General features: G+C 41.3%; 1 protein-coding gene across 6 annotated transcripts in view; it reads left to right on the forward strand.

Moving 5' to 3' along the window:
* The window catches only part of ppp1r9a (protein phosphatase 1, regulatory subunit 9A), a 51482-nt gene that overhangs the window by 20165 nt on the left and 14424 nt on the right, over nucleotides 1-16893 (forward strand). For 4 of the 6 annotated variants that reach the window (XM_080485096.1, XM_080485094.1, XM_080485093.1 and 1 more), the window contains exons 4-7: nucleotides 261-381; nucleotides 4808-4912; nucleotides 9571-9706; nucleotides 15253-15405. In XM_080485096.1, the coding sequence (XP_080341222.1) occupies nucleotides 261-381; nucleotides 4808-4912; nucleotides 9571-9706; nucleotides 15253-15405 (515 nt within the window). The remainder of the gene's footprint in view (nucleotides 1-260; nucleotides 382-4807; nucleotides 4913-9570; nucleotides 9707-15252; nucleotides 15406-16893) is intronic. The other 2 variants (XM_080485097.1, XM_080485095.1) reach the window with 1 other exon arrangement.

The following is a 16893-nucleotide window of genomic DNA, read 5'->3' on the forward strand; positions in this document are numbered from 1 at the left end:
ATGCAGGGCCGCAAAGGATGAGGGGATTTTCCTATCTGGGATATCTCCTATTTATATGATTGCCAGCTCATGTGGTCTAGGTAGATGTTTCTTCTTTCTTTCTCTCCCCCCATTTTAATGATCTTTTTACTATTTTCTTATATTCTTTTCATCTGTATTTTCTCGATTTCAGGTTTTATTTCTTCACAAAGCCTAAAATATAAACTCCCACCACTATCTTCCAAATACACAAATTAATTGCAAGTCATTTGTATTCCCAGATGAGGATGGCCTGGGGATCAGTATTATTGGGATGGGTGTCGGTGCGGATGCCGGCCTGGAGAAACTGGGCATCTTTGTCAAGACTGTCATTGAGGGTGGCGCCGCTGAGAGAGACAGCCGGTAAGAGCAGCTTTTCCTTTTGCTACCGAGCGCTCAAAGTCACTCCGCTGGCAGCAAATTCAAAAAGGCCGGAAAGATCGGTGTGCTGGAGAAAAGATGGAGGCAGCAGTTAATCAGCGATGTTGTTTGAGCCACAAAGTCACCACGCACTCGCACTCACACACAGTCACACACTGTCCCTGTCAGATTTAGCAGCAGGGGTTCAGATTGAATCCACCAAGAGCAGCACAGCGACGGCCTGTGTGTGAATGTATCTGTGTCTGTGTGTGTGTGTGTGTGAAATGTATGACAAAAATATTTCATGTTTCAGTAGAGCTTTTGTATTTTGTGCTTTTTTTATCCCTGCAGAAGACGTGTTTGTCTGCAGACTTGGTGGTTTACATAGTGTTTCTATCCTCCTCCCTGGATGATGCATTTGTGAGTCTTTGTGCATTATAAAGCGCGATCACTGCAGAGAACACACTCGGCCAAGAAGAGAGGAGACGACAGAGTCTCAGCAGGAAAGCTGTGGTTTCCTGCCTGCGATCTGAAAAATGTCTGAGTGTATGTGTATGGCGCAGGTTTCTCCATAACCAAATTAAAACCTAATAGGCAGCTCCGCTCAGTGAAACAGCCAGCACTTTAAAGCTTTTCATACAAACTTTAATGCACTGGGGCTCATTTGCAGTAGGTGTGTTTTCATTTGGGATTAATCTTCTCTTTTATGTTGCAGCCGCTGCTGCCGTATGACAGTGAGATTAGATAAAATGCAGAGCGAGACGGAGGCAGAGAGCACCGGCAAATGGGAATCGGCGTGTACAGAAAAGCTCATCAGTTCTAAAATGACAAGTTTCAGTGACTCCAAAAAGTCTCAGTGAGTGGGAGAAGTTAGTTCGAAAAGTCGAAAACATCCGACAAAGACTGTGCTGAAGCTCAAGTTCATTATATCTGTGTGCCTTTTTAATAGTCGTACAGTAGAAATATCTATAAACCCATACGATCTTCCACCTCTTGTGCTCGGCTTGGACTTATCCAATTTAAGGTGCTACACAGGGTGCATTTCTCCAAGTCTAAAATATCTGAAATGTATTCAGAAGTGGAAGACAAGTGTGATAAATGCCATGGCTCTCCTTGTCACCTCAGTCACATGTTTTTTCTTTGTCCTGACCTAAGGGCTTTCTGGGCAGGTTATTTTTCTATTTTGTCTGCTGTGCTTGGGTTAAATCTCCAACCTTGTCCGCTGATTGCTGTGTTCGGGATTCCTGACTCTTCACTTACACTTAATTCAATGCAAAAAGGCATAATAGCTTTTACATCTTTACTGGCAAGACGTTCCTTATTGTTGCATTGGAAATCTGCTAAGTATCCTTCCGTCTCCCAGTGGCTCAAGGATGTTATGTTTTTTTTAAAGCTTGAAAAAATAAAATATACGTTGGGTGGGAGTACGGGGAAATTTTTCCAGAAATGGCAACCATTTATCTCCTATTTCACAGACTTACAAGTATTGCCCAGCTGATACCCAAACTGTATGTGCCTGTTATAGCTTTCCGTTATTGTGTAAATAGGTAAAATATTCAATAGGAGGTGTGTTGTTGAGCCAAGGTGGGGGGGGTGGGTGGGGGTGTTCATTGTTTGCACAGAAATCTGTAATCTAATATCATTTATTTGTTTTACTGTTTATATGACTGTTCGTGTGCACTCATGTTGTTGAAAAAGCAAAAAAAAAATCATTGAATTGTATTTTGTGATTAAAAATTGGTATTTTTCAATAAAAAATAATTATAAAAAAAAAAGAAATATCTATAAACCCTTATGTTATTCAGCTTGTTGATGTTTAGCTATCAAGAAAACTCCGACAAATTGAGGGCAGACATTCTAAACTATAGTTTGTTGTGGTGATGTTCATGTGAACTATGTGTCAGGATAATGCCGTATATTTACAATCGCTTGTTCAAAGCCTGTTTTGGGACTGCTCTCTATTCTTGCTTCCTGTCTGTATCTGTAATGTCACTGAGCCACTAAAGTCATGAAAAGAAAAATATACAGAAGTAAATTAATGCAAAGTTATGACTCAGAATATAAAGCATAAATATGGATGATTGTACTCTCTGAAATGAAACAAATCACATGTGCATGAAGAGCTCCATGTTTATAAGGAAGTGGGCTTCCTCTTTTTGAAAGTTTGTCAAACATTTTTCTCAATGGATGGATTTAATTAAATATGGTTAAAACCTTACTTTAAAAACTATGAAAATTGTGCCGCATGTAGAAATATCATGAAGTTTTTGAAAATAATTGTTGAAAATGTATTTGAACAGTTGCAGGAAAGTTATGCAACTTCACTGTGCTAATCTTGGCAGCACTGCATTTTTATTGTGTCGCTCTCCACATGGAGAAATTGTGGACTGAAGGGTTCTGGTGGCAAAATCCACCATGCAGTGAGGAGTGATGACTCCGAGACTTCAAACGCAGTGAAATCCTTCCTCTTGTCGCTCTCAGTCATTCTGACTCCTTCGACTTCTCTGTTTGCAGCTGACCTCTCCACAAACTTTAGTGTCTCCGTAGATAAGTTTAGGTCAGATCAATGCTTTTTAAACTTTACACGCTAACTTTTGGCCGGGCTGGAAAGGAAACGATAGAATTGATGATTTCACTCATCGTTTCAGTCAGTGGTCAGCAAACTGGAGGCCCGGGACCCCGTGGAGGATGCAACAGATCACAGGCAGACTGAAAGAGAGACTTTGCTGTGGCTTGTGGTGGGAGTTGTGATTTGCATCCGCTGACATCTTCTTGTTGGTGTGTCCTCGTGTTGCTTTTGCCGCTGCCAGTTGTAGAACAACCAGCTTTGGCCACACAAAGCTGCATTAGGACGTTTGAAGCAGTGAAGGTCAGAATCTCATGACAGACATCCTGCTCACTGTCTGTCTGCCTGTCAGATTGACGTGTCTCTATAAATCCATAAGACAGCTCTGGTTGATGTGTTCAGTGTCACCGTTGTATTAAATCCACTCAGGGAGCTGATGCACGTTGTTATAGACTGAGATGGAGGCTCGGCTGGGATTTTGGATCCAGCCATCAAGTAAATATATAGATCTCTTTTTTGCCAAAAAATATATAAATTGGTATAACTTTTTTATGGAAAGAAGACACAGATGAGTTGGGAATTGCAGGTACCCTGCATTTTGAAGTGGAACCCATTGAAAACACTACAGACATAGTATTTTACCCTCTTCTGTGTTATCTTTGACCATCAATCTCAAAGAAATCCATCTTTTTCAAGTGCTTCTAGGAGTGCAATTGTACATCAAGTACACTTTTATTAATGAATGTCCCTAAAATCTCCTAACATATAATCCCTACCTTATGATTTTCATTCTTTTTGAATGGTGCCTGCGGACCCTTCAGCTGTTCCATCATGCAAATCCAGAACCATTGAGTTAAAAGGCCTTCATTTGCCCCTCTGTCTATTGTGGATATTGATTATCTGAATAAGTCCGGTGTTACTCAATTCTGTGTTTGGCCAATTTATCAAAGTTTACAGGCTCTTGCTCCCTGGACTAAACAGGAGCAGGGTCGTTACAGTTGAGGTCAAAATGATGTTTATATTCTGCCTTCAAGTCCTGAAATATTATACGGTAGGCTTTTTTTTATTTTTGCTGAACAATGAGTGCTGTTGTTTTATTCATATGTTGCAGACATTATTCAATAGCTGGATTCAAAATATCTCCGTCTGTTTTTTATGCAAATTTCAAGTGGCTTTAAACTGAATATTTAGCAAGGAGGTTCCTTTTAAGTGATTTGCTCACGATTCCCTTAGAATGAATACTAAATCAGGAGTTTCTTTCCAGGCCACAAACTTGCGTGACCTCCCATCAAGTCCAGAGCAGAGCTGAAACGTCGGATGTTCTGTGGCTCAGGGCGAAAGGCTGGCCGGCCTCCGTGTCCTCGTTAGCCCTGCTAGTTTGTTTTGAGCCTCATCTCTTCTGTCTCTGGGCTGTGCAGGAGTCTGCAGCCATCACAGCAGGAATTTGTGACCCAAAGAAAAGTCTGGCACTGTTGTGATTTTGAAAATAATGTGAACGTGCACGATATTGCAGTTAGTGATTCCCCCTTGTGCCTCTTGTTGACCGTTAACCCTCTCATAAATACACAAACAAGGTTTATTTTCATTTCTTTGCTGTATATTTGTCAAAAGAAACTGTACAATGAGTGAGCGCTTCAGCCCCTTTTCGACGATAATATTAACTCTCAGTGTCTGGCAGGTTTCCACTCTTTCTGTGTGTTTTTGACTTTTCTTTCTTACAAATGTGTGAATGTTGTCTGTCTACTGTGGAAGCAAAGCTCCATTTCTCTGCTTTCTGCTAGTTTTGAATTGTGGTTGAGTATTAATTTTTTCAGAGTGTGTCACGTGATTTTTATCTATTTATTTATTTTCTGTGTGTGTCAGGATTAAGGTGAATGACCAGATTGTGGAAGTGGACGGGACGAGCCTCGTGGGTGTAACCCAGAGCTTCGCTGCCTCCGTCCTCAGGAACACATCTGGAGTTGTCCGGTAAGATTTACACGCAACCTGAAACATGAACTATTGCAAACTGATAGTTTGGGCCGTCTGAACCACATTAAAACAGAGTGAGATAATGTGAATGGGACAGAGTGATGCCCGTGACCCACATAAGTATTAAAAGATTGAGATGTCAAAAAAAGAAAACATTGAGAACCAAAAATATAGTGAGGATTTTGTACGAGAATATTAATTTATAAGAGTTCTGTATATTAAGTATAAGTATATTAAGTCGACTGCAATAATGCAATGCATGACATGAAGCAGGGCCTCTGCTCTTTAAATTCCTCTTCAATCAGTGAGATCTGAGCAGAATACCAAGTAGAGTAATCCTAAATTCATTCAGTCCTGCTGTCATTGTGCAAAGGTTGCAAAGCAGCCCCTTTAGCAGCCACTCGGTGAGAAACACAGTATGTGACCAAAGTCTTGTGTATTTGACAGTTGAGCAGTTTTTGGCAGGGGGGCTGCTTAGAGCAGTGGAAAGCAGACAGTGCACACACACACACACACACACACACACACACACACACACACAGCATGGCAGGGAGGGTTTGATTTGGATTGCCAGAACTGTCCTTGGCAACATTGCAAGACTGCCATCTCGGCTTTCAATTGATTCATGATGTTGGTGTTCTTTTTTTTTCCTTCTTTCATCTTCTTGGTATGGTTTATTGCTCTGCTTTAATACTTCTGTCCACCACTTGTCCCCCATTGCGTTGTTTACACACCTTGTTACAGGTTGGATGAATTTTTACACAACAAGACATTTGTTATATTGCTGCTAAATGATCCAAAGTCATCAGTGTGGGTTTCATCAGTATGGCTGTAGTGGTTATGTGGGAAGCACAGGTAGCGAAACAAAGACATGTTGGCTTGACAAATGTTATTTGCTGAACTAATATTGACAATGGAGATTTTACACATACCAGGATGTGAGTATATACTGTAGGTGAGGCTGCCTGAAAAGGATCCCGTCTAGCACCTGTCCATCCATGAACAACCATAAATAAATTAACATGTAATGGAAAGAATGGCCAGCATTAAAAAAAAAAAAAAAACACCTTTCATACCTGAGTTACTTGTGAAATAGAAGAAAAATAAATTTTTGAGTCAAAAAGATGATGAATCCAAAGGTTGTAATGATAATTGTCATTCCTCACTGTTATTTCCCTGACCAATTTTCACTCGTCCTGCCCCCTGTTCCCTTTCACTCTCTCAGTCTTCCTCCATCATCTCTCACTCACTCCAGCCTATCCTGCTCCTTCTTTCACTCCTCCACCTCCTCGGCAAATCCTTTCCTCACTCTGTCTGATCACCAGAGGTTTTATGGCCAACTGTCCTAGATTTGCTATTTTAGCTATATTTAACCCTGACTTCCAGCAGCAAATCATCCAGGTTTTTACTCTCTGACTAGCAGAAAACCCTTTCATATAAGTGTAGGAAACATTTGTATTTTGTTGAATTTAAGGTTTTTGGTTGGATTATCATGCAGGATTCTATCTGTCGATGTGACTTGCCATGCAAAGCAACATTTCTGGCTCGAAATGTACTTGGATTAATTCACACTACTGATATGAATTGTATATAATTGGTCTAAAAACCAAAATCCAACTTTCACCACAGAAGAGCTTTCATTGAATTGAAAGAAAACAAAAGTTGCTGCATTGTTGTATTTTTGTACAAGTCAGCAAATCCCTTAAAAATACCAACCAAAGACCCGCTAATTGATCCTATTAACAGTTATTGTTTATGTTTTTGCAACCAAAGCCAAAAAGAGCTTACTCATCTGTGCCACAGAGCTCCATTGTTGTCCAAAAACTATTAAAAAACCCGCCAGAGAGTATACACTGCTGCAGCAGCTGAGACGTTTCCTCAATGAAAATGACTGCTATAGTTTATCATAAGCCAGGTTTTCTCCTGTCCCGGACAAAAGATGAGCAATTCTGATCATATCTCTTGTTGGGACATAGATTCCAGTCGTGCAGTGAGAGAGGTTTGCCATATTGACGATTACAACCCTTAGAAGTGCAGTCAAAAAAGTTAGAATGATCAATGCATGCTGTTGCTCTGTGCAAAATAAGTCAATATACAAAAATGGCGACATTATTCTGTGTAGTAAGTACGTTTAAAGTTTATAAGATCTGCGTTCACCATCGGTGCATTCAGGAAATAAATAAACAGACCATAACTTTGTTCTTTTAGAATTTATATGCAGGAAAAAAGTTTTGGTGTGGAAGTAGACATAGAATATGGACGAGGTCTATTGTCTCTTGTGTGGCTTTGATCGTCACATCATTCCCACTCGCATTTCTACAAATTGCCGCTAATTGGCGCTCGAAGCATCAGTCACACTCAGGAGATTATATCAGACTGTCTTTAGTTGCATGACGGTGACAATGGCTGTCTGCGGATCACTCTCGCTGTACGACATAAGCCACGATCAAAGATGTCACCACGATTGCTCGTCTTCCCCATGGAAGGCTCAACATCCCAGACGCTTTCTGTGCCATTCCATTTGTTTAATTCTCTGAGCTTGGTTTCTTTTTGTTATGGACTTGCGTCATACTGCTTCTTTTAAATTATGAGATTCAATTATTGGGATTGCTAACCTTTTACAGGACACTTAATGAAACACTTTTGAGAATAAATTTCACTATTGCGAGGGGGAAAAAGTTTTATTTGTAAAAAAAAAAAAATGAATCACCTAAAAATGCAAGCAATCAAGTATCTAATAGTGGTAGCAAACATTTTTCCATATTTTGAAGAAATAGCTAATCAGAGCAAAAGGACTAATCAAAGCAGTGTTTGTAAATAATACATACATAAACTAGTTTGTAAATGAGGAACGTAACAGATATGGTCATCTGACTCATGAAGGGTTACAGATTGTCCTTCTTCCTTACAGCATCTTGGGAATTTTGAGAAAATATTCCACGTATTTGTCAATAATTGAGGGGGAAAAAAATGATGAATAATCCCTTCGTTGAATCTCATTTTGACACATGAAGCATTCTTAGAAAAAGACGAATTAGAAGAGTAGGAACTATGATAGAGAGCCCATCCTCACAGTGTCTGATCAGTCATATATGTTATGTGTGAACCTGTACTGACATCCCCAAACGCCTGTCATCCCAATGTTACCTCATGTAGCAGACACGTGTCCCACAGCGCTTCTCCCACCATCCCTCTCACTGTGTCCTCCTATTGGCTGTCTTTTTCAGTGAAGGCTCAAAAATTGAATATTTTGTCCCCTCGGGTTCCTGCGTTATTCTGTCTATTAGCACCACGTCTGAGGCAATTAGAGTAAATGGAATAAATTCGCACTGAAGCTTTCTGCTGTTGAGCTGAAACAGCTCCCTGTGTGGCAGTCCCGGGTCAGAGGGAGGCGGGTGAGGAACTCAGACAGACTCCCTGTGCGTGAGGAGAAAGCCGGTTTCCAGGTCACCTCCTCCTCAGACCTCCACGCTGTCCAAAGACCCGCTCTAGTAAAGTAGTTGGCTTATTCCAAGGCCTCTCCAGCTCTCTCTCTCGTCTTTTTTTTTTTTTTTTTTTTAAACGTTCTCCGTGTCCTGCCCTTCACTTGTTCCTTCACATGTAGATCAAATACGCCTCTCTGCTGGAGCGTAAGTCCTTTTCTACATCGCCTTCAGAAATATATGAAAGAGCTCTTGGGAAATGAATTCACTTGATTAGGCCCTATCTCGAATCCACTCCTGCTCTCTTTTTCCCTCTTCCTCTCTCACTCTAACACACTTACACTGTAACAGTGGGCCTGAACAATGCTCAGACTACACACCCTTACTGGGACCCTGCTGGGCTCGAGTTTTCCTTTTATAAGTCATATCGATTCATCAACATTATTGCTTTGCAACTTCGGAGCTCACAACAAATAAATTGTTTTCAATAATTTTGCTGTGGTTGCTGCCCAATCAAACAGAAATATATATAAAATACCTGATTTTCTGGAACGCAAGCTACATACATCTCAGACAAAGTTAATCTTTTAAGCATTTGTAACGGATGTTTTCTGTGGTTAGATTAAGTGTAACTACCGGAGTCAATGGTCGGTAACATTCGCGACACAGCCCATGGTTTTCCCTGCCAGCCTAATAGCATTACTGCCTGGCCTGAGCTGACTGTCTTTTCACATTATTATGCATGTCCCGTCTCCCAGCCCTTCCCTGATACGTCAGCAAATATTGCTGTCATTGCTGTGTGGCTGTGGGCCTCTGTTGCTCCCAGTCTGTGACCGATGTGGCTGCTGCTTTTCACAGAAACGCACAAGGCATTCTCACTCATTTCATGGTAGTACATGTTTTCAGTGGAAATAGCACTATAATCAGATGTTTAATCGGGATTCAATGTACCTGGATCACTTAGTAAAGACAGGCGCTTTTTAAAAAAGTATTTATTCTTCTATAGGATCCTGCTGGTTTAATTGTGATTCTTGTCAGATGCCCATTCTCTTGAAATCACATCTCTCCTGAAAGCACTATTGATGCTTGTAACGGTGGTTTTACCCAACTTTACTAACCTCATGATTGATTAAGTAAATCAAACTACTCATTTGCTTTTACAGGTACATGATAACAGACCTCTTAAATCTCTGGTACTTATTGTCTAAAAAAAACCAAACTGTGCTGTTGCAGGTTTGTTATAGGCCGGGAGCGCCCGGGTCAGCAGAGTGAGGTGGCCACGCTCATCCAGCAGACCCTGGAGCAGGAGAGGAGACAGAGAGAGCTGCTGGAGCAGCAGTACGCCCAGTATGACGCTGACGACGACGAGGTAACGACCACACGTCACTCTGAAGATGACAAGATGAAGGATAGTTTAGAAAGTACAACAAAGGATGGTCTGTACATTACATGACAGCATATCATGTGTGCATATGACAAGATGACAGCTCTTCATTAAGACTATATAATTTGAATAAATAATATTAGATCAGAATTTGTTTGTCAGACCTCCCGATCCACTAAATTCCTATGTCAGTTTAGTGGATGTCACGAAATGCAAATCAGCTCATTTTTCATGATGGTTGACTGGAGGTTTTAGCTTATTAACTCCATAAAGCTGACTGACGGGACGCTTTGATGCTGCCGCACAAAACACTTTCTCTCATGGGCGCACACACTAAGAGGATCCCATGTGAGCTTCGGTCCTAGAAAGCATCACTCAGCGTTTCCTTCTGCGGCTCTGCTGCTTACTCACAGCATGTTTAATCCACCAGACACTCAGCTCATGACCCTGTGATTCCTGCTGTTCCCTCTGTGTGTGTGTGTGTGTGTGTGTGTGTGTGTGTGTGTGTGTGTGTGTGTGTGTGTGTGTGTGTGTGTGTGTGTGTGTGTGTGTGTGTGTGTGTGTGTGTGTGTGTGTGTGTGTGTGTGTGTGTGTGTGTGTGTGCGTGCGTGCGTGCGTGCGTGCGTGCGTGCGTGCGTGCGTGCGTGCGTGCGTGCGTGCGTGCGTGCGTGCGTGCGTGCGTGCGTGCGTGCGTGCGTGCGTGCGTGCGTGCGTGCGTGCGTGCGTGCGTGCGTGCGTGCGTGCGTGCGTGCGTGCGTGCGTGCGTGCGTGCGTGCGTCATGAAGTCAAACAAGAAGTGGCAGACAGTAGTAACCTAATGGTATGCAAAGTGCATCCTCACCTTCATGCAGAGGCAGTCCTGCTTCCATGTACATTTCATATGCAGGCAAACATAAACTCTGGCGTTGCTCTTCCACCGTTTTCATCATTGCTGTCTGAAGTCTTTGATTTCCTGGTGAACGGTGAAATGAGAGTCTTCATGCTTAAAAGACTCCTCGCCAAGCTTCACATGCTGATCTCGGCACTTCTACAATTATAGCTACACACACACACACACACACACACTTCATGTGCTGCAACCCTTTAAATTTGCAAGAAGCCTCCCTAATTCTTTTTGCTTTCCCCCGTTTGTCATCATGTAATGCCTAGGATACAAAATGAAAGCTCCCCCAACAAATCCACGCATAAGAATATACACAATAGAAAAGTTGATTGCATTTGAATTGCTAATCCATACATATAGATTGCGAGCAGCTGTAAAAAAAAAAAAAGAAAAAAAAAAAAAGAAAAGCCTAACACTCGAAATCTGTCACTGTGGAGCAAGAAAACACCATAAATTTCTACACAACTGGTCGAGTAAACACTTACAGAGTCATTACATAGATGTGTGGGGCAGTAAAAAGAGCTCATCAATATTAATATCCCTATAAATAATAGAAGGATTGTGAGTAGGTGGGCGGCTATAGGGGTGGGATTTATTTCTTAATCTGAGGTCTCTGTGGTTTGATGTGACAGTGGCTCTATATTGGTGATGAGAACTTGATCCCAGGAGGACGTCATACATCACACAGACAGCTCCGCTCATTAGTGCATCGTGATTGTGTGTATTCCAACATACATGTGTGCCCACTGTCAGTGGTTAAAGTGGAGAAGGATGAAAACATTAGTAATGCCATATGCATGCTCTGTATTCAGTCTCAAGGTAACAATCATGTCTATGTTTTACTTGAACGCATTTGTACAGTGTGTACATATGAGGTGATTTTCATTCTTTATTATCAGGGATCCCAGAACGAAAGTCTTTTATTGGTCTTTCCTGATTATTGTGTGCACCGAACAGAAAAGGTCACAACTTAATATTCTCCAGTCATTGATGAAAAAGGATCATATCTTATTAAAAATACACACTGTATAAACACATTGCACCCTCACTATAAATGCCCAGAAGCATTAGCTCTCGTGAAGCTAATTTCATTCATCCGAAGTAGTCACAGATTCACATATTGCAGTCCTTCTGAGCTGATGATGTCACTTGACATGAAATTAAAACCTCACCAAACACAGCACAGTGTTGGGGAAACGTTTCCTCGTTTCCTCTGGTAGTCGCCATTATAGCTGTTGTGATTGATTATCAAAGTAATAACAGCTGCAGCACGAGCTCCAAAGTGCAGCCTTGTTTGTTTGTGTCGAAACAGCTCAGACGAACAATGGAGACGAAGTAGCACATCAATCATAAACAAAAAACATTTTCTTCTACGCGCTACGCTCTGGTAATTATTCGGCCGCGCTGACGGATGTTTTCCGTCCTGGCGGCGTCAACAAAGAGACAAGTTGGAGCACAAACATCCCACGTTCACGTGTTAATTACATGCATGCGTCCACGTTATCAGACAGCTGAATAGAGTTTAACATAGTCATGTTTGAGTAAAAAGAGATAATACTGTGCAATTAGACACAATATCCGACTGCGATTCCCCCAAAAACATTCGAAGCTGTGTTGAAAAAAATCGAATCAAATAATTCCCTGATATCAAATCTTGTAAAATCTATCATTTATTCTATCTGAGGGGTGAACGTATCAAATGTGATTATGCTATTTGATACTAAGACGCTAACATATAAAAGGAACATTTCACGGAGCTGCAGCTTCTCGGGCATTTCTGAAAAATGTTCCTCATTGTTAAAATGTGATGTCTTTTGTAAATCTCACCATCTACAGGGGATATTGTCGTCCAGATATTTGGAAAATTAGAAAAGATTCCAGTGCAGTGAAGACTTTTCAATAAAAAATAAATTAAAAAAAAACAATTTAACAACAAAAGACTATAGAGCAGCTGCAATCCCGCATCCCAAAAAGAAATGAGACATTTATCTTCAAAAACAAACATTTACAGTAAACATTTCTCTGGACGTTTTCCATGAGTTAATCATCCATGCTTTCAGTTTCAACATCTGATATGTTGCTTATATTAAATCAGGAAGAAAATATGTTTAAGAGATTTGCAAATAACATTAGTGTCTTTTTAAAGACATCATTTATCATGGTGCTGCCATTAATTTGTACTATATTATATGCTGTAATTGTGAGGTTGCATTTCAAATAAAAGAAAGATGCCAATAAATCAGAGATTAACAGATTGATTAACCGTTAAAAATACAATTTGAGCCAACTTTAGTCAAATTTACATTAAAGTAAATGTTTTATCTCAGTATGATGTTGTCAAAGCTTGTACAGACAAAAACCATGCAAAGCTAAATTCTGCCACAGTCGCTCCTGTGCACGCAACCCCCAGCAATCACAGCCCCTTTCTTCACCACTCGCACTCAAATTAGACATTTTCAGTGTGGGTCGTCACGTGCCGAGTGCAGGTCTGAACAACAATGGGTGTTTTCCCTGAAATTGTCGATTCTTCCTCCCGATTCCTTATGCATGAGGTTTGGAGTCGGCGATCATGTGTAATTTGATGTTTGGCTGCAATCTCATGTGTTCAACACTTAACTCCTCCCTCGGCAAATGAGACCCTAATGTTGGATAATGGCACCGTGGTGGCGGAGGCAACCCGATGTGGAAATGGAGCAGCCATGCACGCAAACAAATGGAGCCGGAGCACTGCGATCAGGGCGGGGGATAGATGTGGGGGGGGGGGGGGTGGGGGGGGGGGGTGAAAGTAGAGATGAGAACAGAGAGAGAGGAGTGTGCATGTGTAATACATGAGTGAGAAATCAAGACGGGAAGACGAGCAACAATGCATTGTTATGCTGTATTGTACTTGATGAGACGGGAAAATAGAATGAAAAGCCTGTCAAACTTTGATCACGTATCTTTTTTTTTAGTCATGTTTATATAATTTTATTGAGATTGTGGAAATCTATACCTGGACAGATGAGACAGGTAATCTGATGGGATCGTTGCATGATGTGAAGAGAGGCCGACGCTCTGTTGGTCATCAGCCAAAGAATGAATCAAACAATCCATTCAGGTCCAGTGGTCTAATGGTGGATGCCAACATTCATTACAGAGTATTTGGAGATACTTGCAGTGTAACAGCCTCCGTGAATGTCGAACCATGCAATGTTTTTTTTTTAATTCTAAAATCGTTGTTTCTGGTGATTTTCTCTCTTAAAGACGTCACCAGCTTTGACCTGTAACCTCCTTTGCACTCGAGGCGAGATGGTGACTAATGTAGAAAAAAAAAAGAATCAAAAGTGACATTCTGATTTTGTCAAGATAACTTATCGTGTCACTGATTTTCAGAGAAGTGATCCTTTCTGCTCACCAGGCTGTCAAACCAATTTATTCTGGACAAGGTTTTTGGCAACTAAGTGGGTTTTCTGCAATGTTATGCAACTGGAAGCATTAAAATAGCATTACTTATGTAAAATAGGAAGCGAGCGGAGGGTAAGTTTAGGAAAATGCCTGAGAATTGCTGGTTGTGCTTTGGCATGCAATGTGCAGTGTTGTAGGTGGTGCGAGGTGATGCCCTCTGACTGTTGCAGTGATGAAAGATAGACCGATTGAGCATGGAAATAAAGACAGAAAAGCCGATATTGACTGTGATATCCAGTTATATATAATTGTCTTTGACTATCCTGCATCGTTTTGACTCTTCATTGAAGTAGTGTGGATCTCTTGTAAGAGAGCAGCGGGAAAAAATCAGGAGTTCTGGTGAAGACAACTTAGTTGATAGTAAAAATATCAATCATATTCCCACACAAACATTTAAAAGACTGAATTTAAGTGTCTGACTGGCATAAGAAGAGTTGTGCTGTTTATATTTTAACAGCTGTCAGGAATGAGATCTATCAATATCCCCCCCCCAAAAAACCCAGAAACATCAGGACACCAGCATCTTCCCAATAACAAGCACTTCACACGAGAGTTAGGAGAGTTGGATGGGTAGGCGGGGGGGTTTAATAGTGTATAAAGAACTGTATATCAAAGCACATCCATGTATGTCAAGTATTACTCGTTTATTCATTGTTTGTCTGAATATAAGCCGTGTATTATAAGAAATGACATAACTATAGCTGAATGCAAATTTCAACAACTGTGGTTGTGGGGAGTTGGAGCCTGTTGGAGGCTCCTGTCGACTGAAGGTAGAAAAAACCCTCTTGATGGGGTAGGTTGCTCTACGAGGAGACATCGAAAGACAATCAGACATACATTACCTGGAGGTCATTAACCTCAAATGACTGTGAGAATCAGGACTGTGCGAGGAAACCAAAGTACCTCCAGAACGCACGGGGAGAACATGATCGCTGGCCAGACTGTGAAGCAAGAGAGCGAATCACTACATGAGCGAGCAGCTCCGAGTCAGTTATTTAGCTTAAAATTGGCTTTCTGCCTAGGTTGAAGGGATCTTTTTGGAAGCTGATCTCAACAAGGCCACCCAATCACTCGACTTAAAATGACTTAGGTGACCCATGAAAGTTTCCTTTCAGGTGTTATTGCACCTGCGTTTCCTACTGTATATCATGACAACGCAGTAAAAAGAAAACAATATGTTCTGACTTCACGTCTCCTCCCGAAGCAGACGGGAGAGTACGCCACCGACGACGAGGAGACGGGAACGACCGTGGCGGGCGGAGACAAGAGCATCGAGGTGTTCGACCTGCCGGAGAACGAAGACATCTTGTCCCCGTCGGAGTTGGACGCCAATAAACTCTACCAGAAGTTCAGAGAGGTGAACTCACACACTTCCTTATGTGCAGGTTGGCTCCTGAATTTCCCAGAGCGGAGATTACGCAACTGGCGGTAGCCCACAAGATTTTCACAAACGGCTTTGAAGACTGAACCGCTAACGAACCCACTCACTCGGTGGACTGACTGAGCTGCCGTCGAGAAACGCTAATCAAATTTAACAAAAGATAGCAACGCAACGGAGTCGAGCATCTCTGATTTTTTTGGCCGGGTTCTTTTCTTTTGTCAAGTTCTGAGATCAGCTCCCCCCGTCCTAATTCCTAATCTGTGTGATTAGAGGTGTGAATACAAAAGTAAATCCTGTTCTCATTACACCTCATTGCTCCTGTTTTGTTGAAACCTCGAGAAAAAGCGAGAGTTTAATCCCACATTTTAACAAATTGAACAAATCCATATTATGATCTTGGCAAGTCTTCACACAATCCCATTTGGAAGAACTGAAAAGCACATTTGGTTGTGAGCTCAACCTGAAGATTATAGTAATAAAACGGAGCATAAATTCTCTCATGGTTCGGTCATTTATGGTTTTTGGGCTGCTAAGAAGCTGGGAATATTAACTGTACGCTCCAGCGCTGTTGCACCCTGGCACCGGCAGCATTTCTGTGCAGTTTGACAATGGCTCGGTGACACATTTAACAAATGGCTTCAGCTCCACTGCCGACTCCGCGGTGGATATCGAGTGAGAATATAATGTAATTCCTGTTCTCCGGGCGTGCACATTTATTCCCATTTGTCTTCGCCGGCTCTGTCTTGACCTCTCTCTATTGTCAATAGACGATTCAGATGCCATCGGCGGTGTCGGCCGACAACATGCGGCTCGTGGGCCGAAACCAGCCCGTGACAAGGCCCATTTCAGGAAATGAGTAGAAATTACAAGGAAAACTTTTAACTTTTGAATTTTAAATAAGGGAACTGATGTTTTAAATGTAATCACTATAAATCACACTGCACACATCGGAAAACAAATGCCGTGTTCTGCTCCTCACATTCTTAAAATTCACTTATTTCTTTTAAACGTCTTTTAATGATGAGTTACAGTGAAAAGATCAAAGCAGCTGATGGAACCAGTTAATAATACTGGAGATGTAGACGTTAATGAAAGAGAGGTTACGTTACATCAGTAATGAATGAATGCCAAGACAATGACTGAAAGCACATAGAAAATAAGTCCATTTTAAATGGGAATCATGTTCTTTTAAGCGAAGTCCAGCCAGATAAGTTAAATCCTGATCTTTGACAGTAATAATGATTAAGCTGAGAATCACAGTAACAATAACTAAAGTTACTGTACATCAATAAAAGTATTCTTTTAACACTTTACCTATGCCCTTGAGTTCATTGTGTAACTTTTTGTGTTTGTTATTACCAAAGTCTGTTTTAGACAAGTATCAGTACTTCTACTGAAGTAAAGAATTTGAGAAGTTTTGCCGCCTCTGAAACCCGAAACTCAAACTAAGAGCTCCGTCTAGTA

Source organism: Lipophrys pholis (assembly GCF_963383615.2).
Source record: "Lipophrys pholis genome assembly, chromosome: 17".
In the NCBI taxonomy this organism is placed as follows: Eukaryota; Metazoa; Chordata; class Actinopteri; order Blenniiformes; family Blenniidae; genus Lipophrys; species Lipophrys pholis.